General features: G+C 38.0%; 2 protein-coding genes across 2 annotated transcripts; one reads left to right on the forward strand and one right to left on the reverse strand.

The window, feature by feature from the left end:
* The first annotated feature begins 3,577 nt into the window (after positions 1-3,577).
* LOC104092041 (uncharacterized) lies at positions 3,578-6,040 on the forward strand. Its single transcript, XM_009597530.4, has one exon. The coding sequence runs from the start codon at positions 3,625-3,627 to the stop codon at positions 5,791-5,793; it is 2,169 nt and encodes a 722-aa protein (XP_009595825.1). The 5' UTR covers positions 3,578-3,624; the 3' UTR covers positions 5,794-6,040.
* Positions 6,041-17,543: 11,503 nt separating this feature from the next.
* LOC138893708 (uncharacterized) lies at positions 17,544-18,320 on the reverse strand. Its single transcript, XM_070178362.1, has one exon. It carries the CDS (start codon positions 18,318-18,320, stop codon positions 17,544-17,546), a length of 777 nt encoding a protein of 258 aa, XP_070034463.1.
* Between the last annotated feature and the right edge of the window lie 332 nt (positions 18,321-18,652).

Consider the following 18,652-nt stretch of genomic DNA (forward strand, 5'->3'; position numbering starts at 1 on the left):
TAAAGGGTGATGAATTAAAAGAAATGAAAGATGGCTAGAGTATATATATCTATAAACTATTCTACAACAACGTAAAAGAAACCAAGCAAATGCAAAGAAAGTATAAATCACGCGAGTGGAAAGATATTAACCAAGTTGGGACTCAACAATAAAGTCTATAGAAGATTAAATATTCAAAAAGATAAATCTAAAGTATATGAAAGGAAACATATTAGTTTGCTACTCATAATCGCTCGAATACTTTGTATCTTGCTAATAAAGATACTTGAAATAACTTAGTTTAAGTAGACGTAGCATAATAGGTTTTAAGAATTAGTATTTTGAGTTTAATTACTTGTTGGTTTGTAATAGTTTTCATAATTCCAAGGCCCAAAAAAAAATTTAATGCATTATTATTTTTAAACTTACTAGATAAATATATTTTCCACATGTAAAATTTATTCGGTACGGTTCGGTTTTTTTCAGTTTATTTTTATAAAATAAAAAACTTACCATAATTATCGGTGTGGTTATAGATTTATATAAAAACCTACGGTTTCTTAAAGAGAAGCCTAAAAATCGGTTCGGTTCGGTCAGTTTAGTCAGTTTTCGAATATCCATTGACACCCCTAATGGCAGCTACGGTAAGATATCTTTTCGGCCAATCACATTGATTTATTTTAATTGAATTTACCAAAACGCCCTTGAGGTGCTTGTTGACCTCCTGTGTGTGCTTATTCCCTCTTATTAATAGTTAGATTAGAATTAGAATAGTAAAAAAGAAAATACTTGTGAAGGCTCGCATGATTAGTCCTACTAATAGCATAAGTAAATTTTAACCTATATGTGGTTATTTAAAACAATAGTGCCTAGGTTCTCTAGTAATGTTGTCTCCGTTAAAGTTTTGACATATATAATTTAAAAAGTTATCTAATAGCTTTAATATAAGAATTATTTAATTATGTGATCCTTTAAATTTTCACTTTGAAATTTATTATTTTCGATGAAAAGTGAAGATGTGTGCATTTTGTTATTGACTTTAATAATTTATCCTTAAACAATTGGGGGCCGAAGAAAATGAGTAACATGACAAAGCATCTTTAATTTATTTATTTTCAATGTTCAAAGCAGATAAAGAACTCCGTAGTTGTTACGTGTGAATTTACTTTGTCTATTTTGATATTACGAATCTTAGCATTAGAATTGGAAAATAGTACTCCAACAAGAAAGTGTTAGCTCACTAATTAAACTGAAAAAATACAAATGAGGCTCATGTAGTATAATCCCAATATAACTTGTTTGTGAACCAAATGACCCCTAAGATTACACTTTCTTTAATCCAACGCCTAGCAGTGGAATAAATCTACCTGGTACGGCATTTATTTAGAGTTTGGTTTTAAATGTTAATTGCTTACATAATTTCTATATTTCCCCTGAAATTTTCCATCTAAAGTTTAGTTTTTCTGCTCACGTAATTTGTATGTTTCTCTTGAAATTTTCCATCTAAGGTTTAGTTTTCAAATTTGTTATAATTTATTTTAACAAATTTATGATTCAACATTACTTTTTAAAATAATAAATACTAAATAATTTGCGATGTCTGATAAGCTAGTTATAAATAAGCAAGTTTGATAATGCAATCAGAGAAAGACAAAAAGGGATTGTGATTTATTAATGTTTAATAACTTTAGCTAATTTGTTTTGATTATTAAAGTAGCAATAAAATATTAGTTAGAAATAGAGAGAGTAGATAATAGGCAAGAGAGAAGATAATTCTATCGGTACAACTAGGACTGCTTATCGGACGGATTGGGCAGTTAATTACTCTTAACAGTTTGGCTTAACGGTTATCGGCTTTTAAATGTATTAATCTGCTAGCCACCCGATAAGATATCGGGCGGATTGGTATCGGTTTAGCTCTTATCGGGCGGTTTATCGGCCTAATTAAATCTATATTGCGTGCATTAATTGTTTGTTGACCGCCTAGCATACAAATTCATAATAGGAAATTACACATTGAGTCCCGACAAACATATCTGCTAACGCCTACATAAGAATGATGTAATGTGTCATGTGTTGTAAAGTGAAAAAAGTAGAACACATTGTAGGCTAGATTACATCCCAAAGCAGACTACATATGAGTCCAGACATACATGTATGTTAACGCCTACCATTAAATTTCAAAGCAGACTACATTACATGAGTCCAGACATACATATGTCTGTTAACACCTAGCATACAAATTCAGAATAGAAAATTCCAGTCTATATTCAAAGTGAGTCCATGATACATATTTCAAAATGATTAATCCATAAGTGAGCAGAATACACAGAAATGTTTGGCCTGCAGCTAACGCCTAACAGAGCTTAAATTTATGCAGCTTCAAAGTTCAAACAACAACTTCAAATTTCTAACTTAAACTCTCAACCAGGCATTTCACGCTATATCATTAACCATACAAACAACACCGAGCAAAAGACAGTTATGTATAGAAATAGGGATGGATTATAAGTAGTAAACAATTTACAGGAAACGCAGATGCGCTATTTCCCCAGAACATAATTCAAGACAGTACTATCGTCAATATTGTGGGATAAAAGTTGTGGCAACAACACTGTTGTTCTTCTATTAAACATAGACAGCATGCATTAGTTTTAAAAAACAAAAGTAGAGGTGAACCATAGACAACAGCTTAAATAATCTTATAGTAGGGTGGGAGAATAAGCTAAGCAAATAGTTGGAAGAAGTGGAAGAGTTTTTGATATTTAATATATATATGGATAAAAATAAATTTTATATATATATATATATATATATATATATATATATATATATATATATAACGGGTTAACGGATTATCCGTTAAGAAAATTGAATAATCCGCCCCCAAACCGATAAGCCGTTAATAAAAAAAATTTAATCAATTCCCCGTCCGTTAAACCGTTAACCCGATACCAATAAGCCATTAAGCTTCGATTTCGATTTCATCCGGTTTTGAACACCCCTAGGTACAACCACTTGTCCACCGTAAAAGCAAATACATAATGATGTGTGAATGTGATGAATGAGAAGTGCAGCTGGGGTCCACTGTTCAGGGCTAAAATGTCTGTACAACGAAAGATAATCAAAGCTGCTACAGTAACATTTTATGTGGACCAATTAAAATAACGAATTCAATTTAGATTACAAAAACTACGCTAGTCAACAAGCAAACGAACATGTTGACGGATAGCTCTCCGCTAACTCTCACTTATTAGATAGTACCCGTCCGATCGAATTGATTTTTTCTATATTTTTATGCAAAAATTCATCTTTAATATTAATTATCAATAAGATTGATTATATTAACTTTTATTATCTTTTTACATAAATATTCCTGACACATAATCCAAGAGCAAGGTAGAAAAAAAAAATTAATTCATTTTCGAAATCTTAAAACATCCCTTATTTTGAAACACGGACAAAAAAGTCACTCGTTGTGTACGGAGAGTAATAATTATAATGCAAGAAAAGGTTGTACGTTGATCAAGAAAGGCCAACTACATTTATTTTAAATGTAAAAAAGACGCGTGCTTGCATAAAATTCTCATCTGTTAAATTGGATTATTCCTGTTTCTTCTCTTCAAATCACAGCTTCTCAAAACCATGTCTGCACTTATTCAACCAGAGTGGATTAAGTTTTTGAATGAGTGGCAGCTCCGGATACTGGTTCTGATTAGCCTCCTGCTACAGATTTTCCTTATCGTTACAGGGAATCGCAGGAAATACATATCCAAGAATTGGCTCAGATTCATGCTCTGGCTATTCTACTTGTCAGCAGATTGGGTTGCAACTGTTGCTCTTGGTATTCTATCCCATGGTCAAAGTGACGATGAAAAATGCAAGCGCAGCAGTAAGCCTGCTCTAGATCCAAATTACGTATTAAGGGCATTCTGGGCGCCATTCCTTCTTGTTCACCTAGGCGGTCCCGACGCCATAACGGCGTATGCATTGGCAGATAATGATTTGTGGTTGAGGCACTTGCTAGGCTTATTTGTCCAAGTTGGAATTGCTGGTTACGTCTTTTTTAGGTCCTGGGAGGGCAGTCCAGTTAATTATCTTGGCGCTGTAATTTTCGCTGCGGGGTTAATCAAGTATGGTGAGAGGACTTGGGCTCTTTCTAGCGCAAGCAGAGATGGTTTCCGAAAATCCATGGTATCTGATCCGGATCCGGGTCCTAATTATGCAAAGTTCATGGATGATTACATATCAAAGAAGGCTGAGGGATACAGAGTCTCGTTAGGGAAAGCCATTGATGAATATCAAGTTGTGTACTATCCTATAATTCCTGAAAGCAACCTCGACGCTGCAGCCACTTTGCGGGATGCTTTTTACTTCTTTGGAACTTTTAAGAAGCTTTTCGCAGACCTCATTCTTAGCTTCCAGGATAGGAAAAGCAGCCGTTCCTTTTTCCAGAAACAAGTTTGGGACAGGGCTTATAGGTTGGTTGAGGTTGAACTTGGACTAATATATGACATCTTCTATACCAAGACATTTCAACTCCTTTCACCCCTTGGCATAGTTTTGCGTCTTGTTGGTGTGTCTCTCATACTTGTGGTGTTCATCTTTTTTCCATTCATCAGTAAAGACCATTACTCAACGACTGATGTGGTGATCACTTATATCTTACTTGTTGGGGCCATCATCCTAGAGATGTATGCTGTCCTGATTTTACTCTCATCAGACCGCTTGATGATTTGGTTAAGTGGAAATGGGACAATGCTTTCATTCGTTGGAATTAAGGATTGTGTCGCATTTGCCACTTGTAAAGCTGTGTCATTCTTTCGGTTCCTAGGTGCATTACCTGCAATACGAAGATGGTCTGGAACCATGGGACAGTACAATTTGTTGACTGTGTGCCTCAAAGATAAGCTAACGACCTTTGAAAAGGTCCAGCAGTTCTTTAGAATTTATGAACTTCTGGAGAGGACTCGACATCGGTACAGAGTAGATATCCCAAAGGGGTTAAAGCAATTGGTGTTTAATCAGCTCAAAGCAAGAATTAGTTCAGATGTGGAGGCCAGTGTACAAATCTGTACTTTGAGGTGTGATCAAACTGTGCTTAAGGATACAAAATGCTTTGAGAACACAAATGGGGTAGATTTTGCTCAAAGCATTCTTACATGGCACATTGCTACTGATCTCTGCTATGTGAAGGACCATCCAAATCCAAATGAGATGTCTATGCTTGAGGCAACGGAGTGGCTCCGTAACTACATCATCACCGATCAAACCAGCTCAGTAGAAAATCTGAGATTTAAACGTGAAATCAGCAGGTTACTGTCCGATTACATGTTATATCTGCTTATCATGTGCCCTTTCATGCTTCCCAGTGGACTTGGGACAATCCGATTTCAAGACACTCGGGCTGAAGCCATGGAGTTTTTCAAAGACCGAAAATGCTTTTTGGGCACTAAGGAACTAGCTTGTGACAAGTTACTACAAATCAACACTGAGATTGCGCCCTCAGAAGTGAAAGGGGATAGAAGTAAGTCAGTATTGTTCGATGCTTGTAGGCTTGCTAAATCCTTGCAATCTGAAGAAGATGAAAATCCAGGCGCCGAGAATGGAGAGAAATGGGAGAAAATCTTTCATGTTTGGGTGGACTTGTTATCTTTTTCTGCAGCTAATTGCGATTGGAAAGACCATGCTGAGCAGCTCAGGCGAGGGGGTGAGTTTCTCACTCATGTCTGGCTCCTTATGGCTCATTTTGGTTTGACCGATCATTTCCAGATTTCGCAAGGCTATGTCAGAGCCAAATTATCATTGAAGTGAAAGATGACAAGGCTTTTAAAATCTTTTGGTTTCTTCGTTTTGGCTAGATTTCTTGAAATGAATGTTGAGTGCTTAAATTTGATTGCTGAATTCTGAAGTGGAAGAATGAAGAAATCTGGTTATATGAAAGAGTGATGTTCTGAGGATTCATTAGTGTTAGTAGGCCGTGTAGGGCATTTAAATTAGGGAAAAGGTCCAAATTTGGCTATCTATTATCCGAAAATGATCAACTTTATCCTTCGTTATACTATCCGCACAAAAATACCCCTATCGTGTGAGATGGACACATATGGTATGCCAAGTCACCGCTCCAACCCATTTTACCCCGTCCTCTCCGCTTTTCCACCGCTGGAACCTTAAGATATACATCTAATATTTCGCGGCTCAGTACCATCTTTGGCATATGGATCCACTGCTGAAATTCTTCACCCTTCAACTTCTTTTTAAGTGAAATTAATTTTGTTTTCAAGAATACCAAATTCGAAATTAATTGCACAGTTCATATGCTTTATAGGATAGAAAAGTTCATGTTGGTTCGCACTAAAAAAAATTGGTTAGTACTAGATCGTTTTAATTAATTGGCTAAAGTTGAAATAATAGACTCATGAAGGTGAACCCAAAAAGTATTCTTCAAAAGTAGGAAAAAAAATGATCAAGCTCCTCATGGTCATGAAAGAGGAAAAGAGATGGAATTAAAAAGGATACAGAGAACGAAATTACATCATACAGCGAAACCTAACGGTATATAGTCTTGAAATAGCATTGATGGAGACCTAAGAGGACTCTTAGCTTCAAGAAACTTTAAGACATGCTCTTGTATAGGGACGATGTTCACATCAAAAAATTAGGCTAAAAGCAAACAATACCTTCTCCGTTCACTTTACTCTTTGAAACCGTTGCTATGGATGAATGAAGTTGGAGAGTGACGGGTGAAAATGATGGTGGTCATGGGTTATTGATGGTGGTAGTTGTTGTGGAGGGGAGCAGCTTCTAGTGATAAAAGAAAAGTGAGGAGGAAGGAGTAAAATGGGATGAGCATGGTGACGTGACATGCCACGTCGTGTTCATTTTACCAAAATTTCAGCGCCACATGGTGTTTAGTGTCCAACTTGGACTACCCTAATGGATGAAGGGTATATTTAAACCATTGAGGTATCGACAGGGATTTTGTTTAGCAAATAATATCACGGAGGGTAAAGTCAATCCTTTTTGCATAGTAGAGGGACAAATTGACCCTTTTCCCTTTAAATTATACCTAATTTAAACTAATAAATAATTACATTTTAAATTTAAAATATATTAGTCCACATAAAATAGGTTAGCGTTGTACTACTTTTTTGAGTTTTCCAAAATATCCTTAACTCTTATTGCTAAAACATCAAATGTGGGGACATTTTTGTCATTCCATCAAAAATTATACTTTCTCCGTTTCAATTTATGTCTTACTTTTCTTTTTAGTCTGTTTTAGGGGGTGTTGTGGTTTGATTTGGGTCAGTTTTCACCTATGAAGAAATAAAACCAATTATGTTAGTTTATCGAATCTTGAAACCAAATCAAACCAATTAAGTTCGTTTTTATTTGTTCGTTTTCGATTTTTCCAGTATTTTATCGGGTTTTTTATTTAACTACAGATATACATTGCAAAGCTAATATTTTGACGATTAATACGAGGCCAATATGTTACTTTTAATATCATCATTTACCTATATGCTTTACTCGTAGATGTTAAAGATTCGTGCTATTTTTGCGCTTAATTGAGTTATTTTTGTGTGTAGGCTCATTTGGAAAAGCTGAGAAAAGAAAATTGAACAAAAAGGCATCAAAGATAACAAAGTAGAGCATGAGAGGAACCACGATGCAAGGCCATGAAAGCACCACGCCCCAGAAGGCGCTAGGCGGGCTCTAGTTGGCACCTCAGAGGGTGCATCGCGAGACCTATAGCGCCAAACTTGGCGCACCCCACGGCGCAAGGCGAGCTCCAGGGTGAGGAAAGATGAACGTGACGCACCAAGGCCAGGGTCCGAGTGGTTCTGGCTCCTAATCAGCTTAGACTTAGTTACTTCGGCCCTAATTGTGACCTAGCATATAAATAACTCCGAATTTAATATTTTAAGAGTTAGGCAAGATTTGAAGAGGGAAATACGGTTGAAATATTTGCAAGGAACGTATCACACAAATTCATCTTTCAATTCTTTATATTTTGTGGATTAATGCTTTCAATTATGAATATGATTGTTAACATGAATATAAATAGCTAAGTTTCTATCTAGAGTTTGATTGAACCTTTTGAAGGATGAACTCCCGTTATATTTGAATATAATTTTGACTTTGATTTCTCTATGTGTTCAATTACATGCATATTCTACTTGATTGAATGTCCATCAATTAGTTGTGCCTATTAATTGTGTATTTCTTGGAAAAGAGTATATAATTAGAAAATTATTGAACAACGTCACTCCTAAAATATGTGAAGAATCAATACGAAGTTTTAAAGGTAGGTGTTGATCACGTCCAATCCACACTCAATAATAAGTGAAAAACGGTCGTTGCAATTATAATACCCAACTTGAGTTGGGGTCGAATTCCTCACGGAGTTTACAATCGGTATTAAGGTAAATATTTGAAAAGAGAATGTGAAATAGTTTAATTATACTTCCAAATAAGAGGGTGATTGTTATCTAATTTAACAACTAAGAAATTAGACTAAGTAAAAGCAACTAGAGAATAAATTATTTTTGGTGTTTTTATCTATTGAGAAAAATCCTAGGGATGTAACCTTCACCAAGGTGTAAACCTAATGGGTATATTAAGTTAATGCTTATTTGGTAGAACGGAGTGCATTATGACTCTCAATTCTCAAGTACCCACTCAATACCTCTCGGTCATAGAGTGGTTATGCACAAATTGGCTTTCTCAAGTCCAAATGGGTAGAACTCTAAGAAATTGATATGAGTCCAAGTTGGATTATCTCTATCTCTAGTTCAAATCCTTTAATCAAACTAGTCAAAACCTTAACTAGCTCAGTTTCTTGTTAGCTAAGTTTTTCTAGACTAGGTTCCTCTTTCTCAAGTAATAACTAAGTCAAATAGGCATGAATCAATGTTTGCAACCATTAATTCTAGATATGATGCATAAACAAGGCTAAATAATAAATAACCAATCATAAACAAGTATTAGTATTAACAACCCATAAGTTTTACACACTAGGATTAGGTTACAACCCTAAATAAAATTTAGCTACTCCTGATAATTGACGTATAAAAATAAAGAGAAGAAGTAATTAAATACATAAAATTAGAATTGAAGTGTAAAACTAGTAAGTCTTCTCTAATTATTGCTCCAAATATCCCAAAATAGCTAAATATAACCGTTAGATATTGCTACAATACCAAAGTTGCCCTAAAAAGTGTTTCCCATCTATTTATAGTGTCTAGAAATTCCTCACAAAAATACTCTTCGGGAGGTTATGCGGCCGCACAATTTCATGTGCGAACCGCACTTAAGCTTCTGCTCTTGCATTAGGAGGAGTTTTGCGGCCGCATGTTAATCTCTGCGGTTGCACTTCAGCTTCTACGGCCGCACAATTTGGTTGCGGACCGCATTCTCAAGAGGCTTCACGCTTGGTCTTCTGTACCTTCTCTGAACTTATTCTGCTTTGTCAGTGCGACCAACTTATGAGGCCGCACAATTCGGTGTGCGGACCGCACTTCTACAAAACTTCTTAGAGGCTTCAAGGCTTCATCTGTAGCTGCACTTATATTTCTATAGACCGCATGATCATTTGCGGTCGCAGAATTACTTCTGCAGACCGCACTTCTGCTTGCATTTCTCCTTTTTGCCTTGTTGAGCTGGAATAATCCTTTTTGAGTTAGATTTCTTCATTGAGCTCCAATCCTCCAACATGCCTGCAATTCACATAATTTCATTAGATTTGGAAACAAATATCACTACTTTCGGACTTAAACCAAAGCAAGAAGGTACTAATAAGTGGTTAAAATCCACACTTATCAACTCTCCCAAAATTAAGTCTTTGCTTGTACTCAAGTAAATAGATTAGTTCCCACCTCCCCTAAGTGAAAGGTCATTTCAAAGAGTCAATTGTAATTTATTCATACTCAGTTAGGACCAATAACTACCCACAATACTCATGCATTTTCAACAAGCTGACAAAACATATGTTACGTGCACATAACTTTTGTGTGACATTAGAGCTTCAAGAATTGACTTCACTCATCAAGGACTCTTGTTTTATCATGTAAATCATGGTGAACTCCAAACTCTTCCTCCTCTACCTTTCATTTTCCATGCTACTTCAAGAATTAACACTAAATTTCTAGAGCAATAAAGGATTCACTCTTTTCTCACAAAGGAATGCCACAGGTAAAGCTCCAAGTACCATAGGCTTGCCCCTCATGTAGATATCCACTAATATAAGCTCACTCGGTTCAAAATCAAGTAGGACTTCTTTCGGATTATAATGAAGGCTTTTGGATTGGGGTAGGATACCATATGGGACAAGTGGTTACACCCTTCCTTAAGCACTCCACTTTTCATTTCTTGGCTCACATTCACCAAACCCTTAGAGGCATTTCTTTTTCTTGGGGGCTATAGAGACTTGCAATCACTCTTTATTGTTCATTTTATTCTTTTTCTCCCTTGATGCTCATACTAGAAATAGTTGCCTCTTTTTAATTTCATCAATCTCCCTTTTTATTTTATTTTTTTGGAATATTTGTTTGTTCTTTCTTTTCTTGCCTTTTCTTTTCATGGAGATCATTTCTTTTTTTTTCTTTTCAATGCCTTGATACCTCTTTTAGATTTCTCAACTCCCCCCCCCCCCAACTTATGCCTTAAGTCACTTATTACATAAGAGTGTTAAGGAAGGTTCGGGTGCCAAGAGAGGATTATGAACAAAACGGGTAAAATCTTTTAGCATGGTTACCAACAGAGAAAGGCTAAAGGCTCAAAGGGGTTTACTAGGGATAACAAATATAGGGTGGCAATAGAAAGCTCAAACGGACCAAGAAAAGCCTATAATCATCTTCCAAACCAAGCAAACCTAGAATTTCACCTGGAAATACATTCAAGGCAAGTTCTAGACTATCCACTCAAGTACTTGGACTAGAAAAAAAAGGTCACCTCGCCTCTCATGCAAATAGACCGTAAAAGATGATAGAGCCTAAAGCCCACAACAATCACATTCCAAGTTAACTCAAGAATCTCACTACACTAGAGTTAGTTTCTTCTAAAAATCTTGTTTCAAACCATAAGCATGCAGTAAAGTATGTTGGTGCAACATGAAGCATGGGTAACATTTTTTTAGAGAATGACTTAGCTAGGGATTTTATTCATTACTACTTACTACTATTATTACCTAAGAATAAAACTAACTCATTCCCTTATGAAAGTTATCACACTATCCATCATCGGGAAGAGTCAGCCGATTCACACAAAAGACCACCTTTGGAAAGAATTATGGAATTAAAAAAATCAAAGGCTTATTATCAACACTACTAAGAAAAACATAATATCTACTAACACAAACACAATCAAAGGTAAACAACTAAAGAAGCTAATGAAAGTGACAACTACTAAAGATAAATAAAAATAAAGTAGAACCATCCAATTATTACATTCCAAAGTAGCCAAATGTATCAAATATGCTCCACTACTACCCACCCACCCCCAACCCCCAATAAAAATAAGCATTGTCCCCAATGCTTAACAAAATAAGAGCAAAAAGTAGAGAGGGCGAAAAAACTCCCTAAGTGTCCTCAGTCATCACTGTACCACCAGCAGCATCAGTCCCAATCGGCTCAGCTAACTGAATATCATCATCAAAGCTCGGAGAGGCTTGAGAAGTGAACATGTCACTTACCGCCTCAACAGTGTTAGAGGAAAGGCACGGCTCCTCAGTTTGAGCAGCGGGAGCAGCCTGAGAAGAAGGAGCTTGATGAGGCTGGGCGGGGTTTAATATTATGTCAAAGGGCAAATATCTGGCCTCAACTATCCGGGACAGCTCAGCTCAAAGCTCATAAACTGACTTCTTTCTGGCATGGGACTTCCTCATCTTCTTCACCTACTTTATCAACCTCTCGATCACAGCACCATGTTGTACCAATGTATTATGATGACCTTCTGGTTATCTAAAAAATGTGCTCACCTCAGAGGAATCCAGGGGTGCCTGTGTAGATGTCTGCCATGCAACTGTACTGGAGATATCAGACAGCTTTGAAGTAGCTGTCTGCATCCAGTTGCTAAGACTCGCCAATGTCTGGGAGACTCACAAGCAGATAATGTACATGTAGGCATGGGCACCAGCCTCAAAGCTAGAGTAGGAACTGCAGTAGGGCTGTAGTAGGAGCTGATGATGGTGGCTCGGGCATAGCAGCTGTTGCACTAGTAAAAGGATCAAATGAAGTATATGGAATATCAAATGGATCAAAAACTACGACTACCGGCTCATCAGACTGGCCAGCAGTAGTAGAAGGTTGAGTACTCTTCTTTGGGTTCCTCAGATCCTGCAGCTTGTACCACTCAAATGGCCCTGTCACCTTGACCTTAGTGTCAAAAGGCCTGGACTCAACCTTTGCATATGTGAGATACTCAGTAATGGTGCTGGGATATGAATAGGCGGAGTTACTCTCCTGTGCCACCAATGAGATGTTGGCCGACATTAGGGCACCCACATTGATCGGGTACCTGGCCATAATAGAAGCCACTAGCACTGCCCTTGCCAACGGCAAATTGTTTTCATTTAAGCACGGTTCAAGCCTCCTGTAAACAAAGGCCTGTCATCCTTTGGCCTCGAAACTCAAAGTGTTCCGGAGGATCGGCACCCCAGCAGCAATCCAAGGAGGAGTAGGGCCCGGTGCTAGAATATCTACAAGCCATGACCTAGCTTCTTCTTTAGAGCCAACTTCTCCAAATACTCTGTCGGCTCCACATCATCAAACCCCAAGTACGCATTCAACGTATGCTTATCAAACTTCACCTTTAGGTTTTGCACTTTGGTGCTCTTTGTTAGAATATGTGTTGTGTTGACATGGAATTCACGGACAAGATGCTCCTTCACATCTATCAGCTTCTCAGTAAACTGCATCCACCCCTTTCATTTAGTAAACAACTCTATAATTGCAGGGTTTTATTTGTATAAGTCCTTCAGAAGAAACTATCGCTCATGTGTTAATGATCTCACAGTCCACCACATTCTGAAGACGGAAAAAGCTCGCAATCTCAGAAATCTATCCTCCAAAATAACCTTCTTTTTTGATCTTTCCATTCCTTCATGTTCACATGTTTCCCCTCTCCCATCATTCAGGACATCATCAGAATCAGAACCATGGGCAGCTGCATCTGACTTATGACTCTCACTCGCCGAATCCTGGGAATTGTTGTGGGATATAGAAGGCACATCTAGAGGCTTAGACTGCCTCTGTGGCCTGGATTGTTCCTCAGTGTGCTCCTCTGGTAATGATAAAGAATTTCCCTCGGAAGCTTCCCTAGACAGGGCATATGAGTTAGACTTTGAGAGGTCTCTACCTCTCCCTCGGACTGTTGTTGATTTCTTTGAGATTACTTTCTACACACTTAGGGGCAAGGCACCTCTGCCCCTGACCCTTGAAGATTCTCCTCTCCCCTTGGTAGATTCACCTCGACCTCATGATAGTACCATTATCTGTATAAGCAAAGAGAGAATTGTCAGTTGAAAATCATATTTTAGAATAGCTAAGACTCATATATATGTGTGAGGACAACATAGATGATGTGAGGTTTTAGTTGGATAAGCATGTAGAAGAAATGGGGGAAGTACGGTCCGCACATTTTGGAGTGCGATACGCATAAGTAGAAGTGCGGACCGCACAATTCCAAGTGCGGCTGCACTTCTGCACATATGTGCTAGGAGCTCAGATGCACCCTCTCTGATTGATAGTGCGGAGGTGTTTTGCGACTGTAGAATTCATCTGCGGCCCATACATTTATAAGTGTGGTCCGCACTTGGGAAATCCAAATGGCAAGCCTCTGATTGACAATGCGGACCCATTTTGTGGTCTCAGAAGAAATTCGTTGGTCCGTACAATTAAAGTGCGACCGCAGAAACATCATCTATCAGTTGCCCTAATTAGAAGATTGTGGACCTCACAATTCCAAGTGCAGTCCGCATAATCAAGAACATACACGGGACATGTCTATTTCACCTAGGTCACGCAAAATTTTTGTTCTTTTCTACCTAGCAACATGGTATAGACATGAAATTCAGTTAGCCCAACCCAATCTATCATGCTTTATCAATTACCCAGTACAAAACTACCCCGCATAGATACATTGAAGGAATATAATAATAGATGGCCTAAAACAAAGTTAAAAAGAAAAAAATCAATTCAAAAATAAAAACTAAATATGAATTAACAAGAAATGAAGCATACCAGATGGTGTAAATGTGCAAAGATCCTAGTGAATGCAAATAGTGATGTGTGATTGAAAGTGCAAAGTCCTCAAGTGAGCTCTCAAAGTAACAGTAAATCTCAAAAGTGTAAAATGAGGACTCTAGTTCTATTTATACTTAGAGATGATGGAAGGTTAGAGAGGCGAGTGTGGTCGCACAATTTCATGTGCGGGCCGCACTTTGTTACCTGGACTTCAATGGTCGATACAATCTATGTGGTCCGCATAATTTCAAGTGCGGCCGCAAAATTCTCAAGATGTCCGCACTTATGCTCCGTACTGTCAGGTGAAAAGTTCAGAGAACTTTTCATTTGGCATCAAAGTTTACTCTTGCAATTGCGGTTTGCAGATGAAATTTGCGGCCGCACAAAGAAAAAGTGCGGTACGTATTTCTTGTTTTGATGACACAACCTTTTCTACCATTTCTCATCTAACACTCATCCCTGTAGCACACTTCAAATAAAGTTAAAAATAGCAAATAACATCTAACTAAAAAGAGAAAAAGGAAAAGAACTTGGGTTGCCTCCCAAGAAGTGCCTTATTTAACATTGTGGCATGACGCAATGTCATAGCATCCTCAAGTGAAGTAAATAACCGCCACCACGTGGCTCTCTCCAACTTTTCCCAAGTAGTGCTTTACTGGATGATCATTGACTCGAAATATTTCATTGTTCTTGTTCTTCAAATCCAATGCACCGAAAGTTGTTAAACCAACAATTTCAAACGGACCACTCCACTTTGGCTTAGGCTTCCCGGGAAACATCCTAAATCTTGAGTTAAACAAGAACATTAGATCACCGGCCTTGAACTCTTAGTTTCAAATGTACTTGTCATGAAGATATTTCATCTTTTCTTTGTACAAGGATGAGCTCTCATAAGCATGATACCGGAACTCATCCAATTCATTCAAGTGTGTAACCCGCAAGTTAGTGGCTACATCCCAATCAAGATTCAATTTCTTCAAGGCCCACATTGACTTGTGCTCTAGTTTTATCGGAAGATGAAAAGCTTTTCCGAACACTAACCGGTATGGGGACATTCTGATAGACGTTTTGTGAGTTGTCCGATATGCCTGTAGTGCATCATCAAGCTTCTTGGACCAATCCGTCCGATTTGCATTCACCATTTTAGACAAGATACTATTTATCTACTTCCACTTGACCACTAGCTTGTGGGTGATAGGGAGTCGTGACCTTGTGAGTAACACTATACTTACTAAGTAAAGTGTCAAAAGCCTTGTTGCAAAATATGACCCCCCCCTCCCCCCAATCGCTTATGATTACACGTGGAGTACCAAATCTTGTAAAAATATTCTTTTTCAAGAAAGCCACTATACTTCTAGCTTCATTATTGGGTAAGGCAACGACCTCAACCCATTTAGACACGTAATCCATTGTGACAAAATATAAGTGTTTCCACAAGGACTCACAAAAAGGCCCATAAAGTCAATGCCCCATTATATTTTTAAATTTCACCGGTCGGTTGACATCCATCACATCTTTACACCAATTTATTTGCATCTTTGTTGAGAGTGGTCCAATAGAAATTACGACTTAGAAATTTAGCCGATGTTCTTGCTCCACCATATGGCGAAGAATGACAAGATCCAAGAACATTACCTTGATCTTCTTCCGGCACACACCTCCTAATCACCCCATCTGTGCAAATCCGAAAATGGTATGGCTCATCCCAATAGTAGTCCTGACAATCCCTTTTGAGCTTCTTTCTTTGGTTTGAAGAGAACTCATCCGGAATGATACCACTCACAAGAAAATTTGCCAAGTCCGCAAACCACGGTACCTCTTTCGTTGAAAGTGTCAAAAGTTATTCATCGGGGAAAGAGTCATTGATTTCAAGACGTCACATGCCCTCCCCTCCTCCTCCAAATGAGACAAGTTGTCCGCCACTTGGTTTTCATTGTCCTTCTTGTTTTGAATGTCAATATCAAATTCTTGCAACAAAAGAACCCATCTCATTAATTGAGCTTTAGATTCCTTTTTGCTCATAAGATAGCGAAGTGTCGCATGATCCATGTGGACAATAACTTTGGCACCCATCAATTACGGGCGAAACTTCTCAATAGCAAACACAACAGCAATGATCTCTTTTTCCACAGTATAATTGGCGTAAACACTATTCATGGTCTTACTAGCATAGTAAACAGGATGAGAAACCTTGTTGACACGTTTCCCCAAAACAGCCCCAACTGCTACATCACTTGGATCACACATGAGCTCAAACAACAAACTCCAATTTGGAGAGGTAATGATAGGAGTAGTTATCAACTTGAGCTTCAATTGTTCAAAATCTCTCGTACAATCATCATTTAAATGAAACTTAGCATCCTTCTCAAGGAGCTTACACAATGGGTTCACCACTTTAGAGAAATCCTTAATGAAGCGCCGGTAGAAACCCGCATGGCCTAAGAAACTCAGCACACCCTTCACCGAGGTGGGGGTGGAAGCTTAGAAATAACCTCAATCTTTGCCTTGTCAACTTCATTACTATTCTTTGAGATCTTATGGCCAAGGAAAATGCCTTCCTCAACCATGAAATGACATTTCTCCCAATTGAGCACCAAATTAGTTTCCTCACATCTAGCTAACACTTTGCCCAAATTTGCAAGACAATCATCAAAAGAATTTCCAACTATCGAGAAGTCATCAATGAAGACCTCAAGGTAATATTCCACCATATCCGTGAAAATTGCCATCATACACCGTTGAAAAGTCATCAATGCGTTGCACAAACCAAAAGGCATTCATTTAAAAGCAAAGGTATTACAAGGACATGTAAAGGTGGTTTTCTCTTGATCTTCCGGAGCAATAAGAATTTGGCTGTAGCCTGAATAACCATCAAGGAAATAATAAAAAGAACGGTCGGCCAACCTATCAAGCATTTGATCCATGAAAGGAAGAGGAAAGTAATCCTTCCTTGTAACTTTGTTGAGCTTACGATAATCCATACAAACTCTCTAACCGGTGACTGTTCTTGTAGGAATTAACTCATACTTTTCATTGGTAACAACCGTCACCCCCCCCTCTTTGGGAAACATTGAACTGGAGAGGTCCATAAACTATCAAAAATGGGGTAGACAACCCCAATATCCAACCACATGATAATCTCATTTTTGACCACTTCTTGCATAGCTTCATTGAGTCTTCTTTGATGTTCAATGGACGATTTAGCACCATCCTCCAACTTGATCTTATGCATGCAAAATGAGGGCTTATACCCCTAATATCCGCCAAATTCCACCCCATATACTTCTTCCTCTTTTGCAATACCGCCAATATGGAATCAACCTATAGGTTAGTCAAACAACAGGAAAGAATATCCGGTAAAGCAGAACAAGATCCAATAAATTCATACTGAAGGTGTGGTGGCAATGGTTTCAACTCCAAAGTAGGTGGATATTCAATCGAAGGCTTTGTAGGAGGAGTCTTCCTATTCTCAAGATCCAAAGATAATTTCTGGGGTGCATAGTTGTACGACCCCATTCTTTGCAAAGAGTTCACACATTCCATGAAACCATCCATCTCATCATCATCAAAGTTGAGTAAAACGACATCCAAAATATCACCAACATTGATTATAGCACTTGTGTCACCAATAACAACATCGGTCACCAAGTCTAAAAGAGAACACACTTCATTGCTATTTGGTTGCCACATAGACTTGCACACATGGAATACTACTTTTTCGCTACCAACCTGAAAAGTGAGTTCTCCGGATTCCATATCACAAAGAGACTTACCCGTAGCAAGGAAAGGTCTTTCAAGAATAATAGGCACTTCAGAATCAACCTCACAATCTAGAATAACAAAGTCCGCCGGAAGAATGAACTTATCAACTCGGACCAAAACATCCTCAACCACCCCCAATGGCCTCTTCATGGTATGATCGGCCATTTGCAACCTCATAGATGTGGGTCTTGATTTACAAATTTCCAAAGTTTTAAACACTGAGTAGGGCATCAAATTGATACTTTCCCCAAGATCACAAAGAGCTTTAGCAAAATAGGCACTCTCAATAGTACAAGGAATCGTGAAAGCACCGGGATCCTCCAACTTAAGGGCCATGGAATGAACAATTGCACGCACTTAATGAGTGACTTTTATAGTTTCAAAATTTATCGACCTCTTCTTGGTCACAAGATCTTTTATAAATTTAGCATAACCGGGTATTAGTTCTAAAGCTTCTACCAATCGCACAATAATAGAGAGACTATTCATCATTTGAATAAACTTCTTGAATTGATTCTCACCATTTTCTTGGAAAGCCTTTGAGGATAAGGAGGTAGAGCCTTAGGCAAGGGTGCCTTAGCCTTTTTCACTACTGGCTCCGGTATGTCAATAATGTAATCCCTAGACGGGTTCACCTTTTCTTGAGTATCCTCCACACTATCATCAAT

Source organism: Nicotiana tomentosiformis, chromosome 6 (assembly GCF_000390325.3).
Source record: "Nicotiana tomentosiformis chromosome 6, ASM39032v3, whole genome shotgun sequence".
NCBI classification, from domain to species: domain Eukaryota; kingdom Viridiplantae; phylum Streptophyta; class Magnoliopsida; order Solanales; family Solanaceae; genus Nicotiana; species Nicotiana tomentosiformis.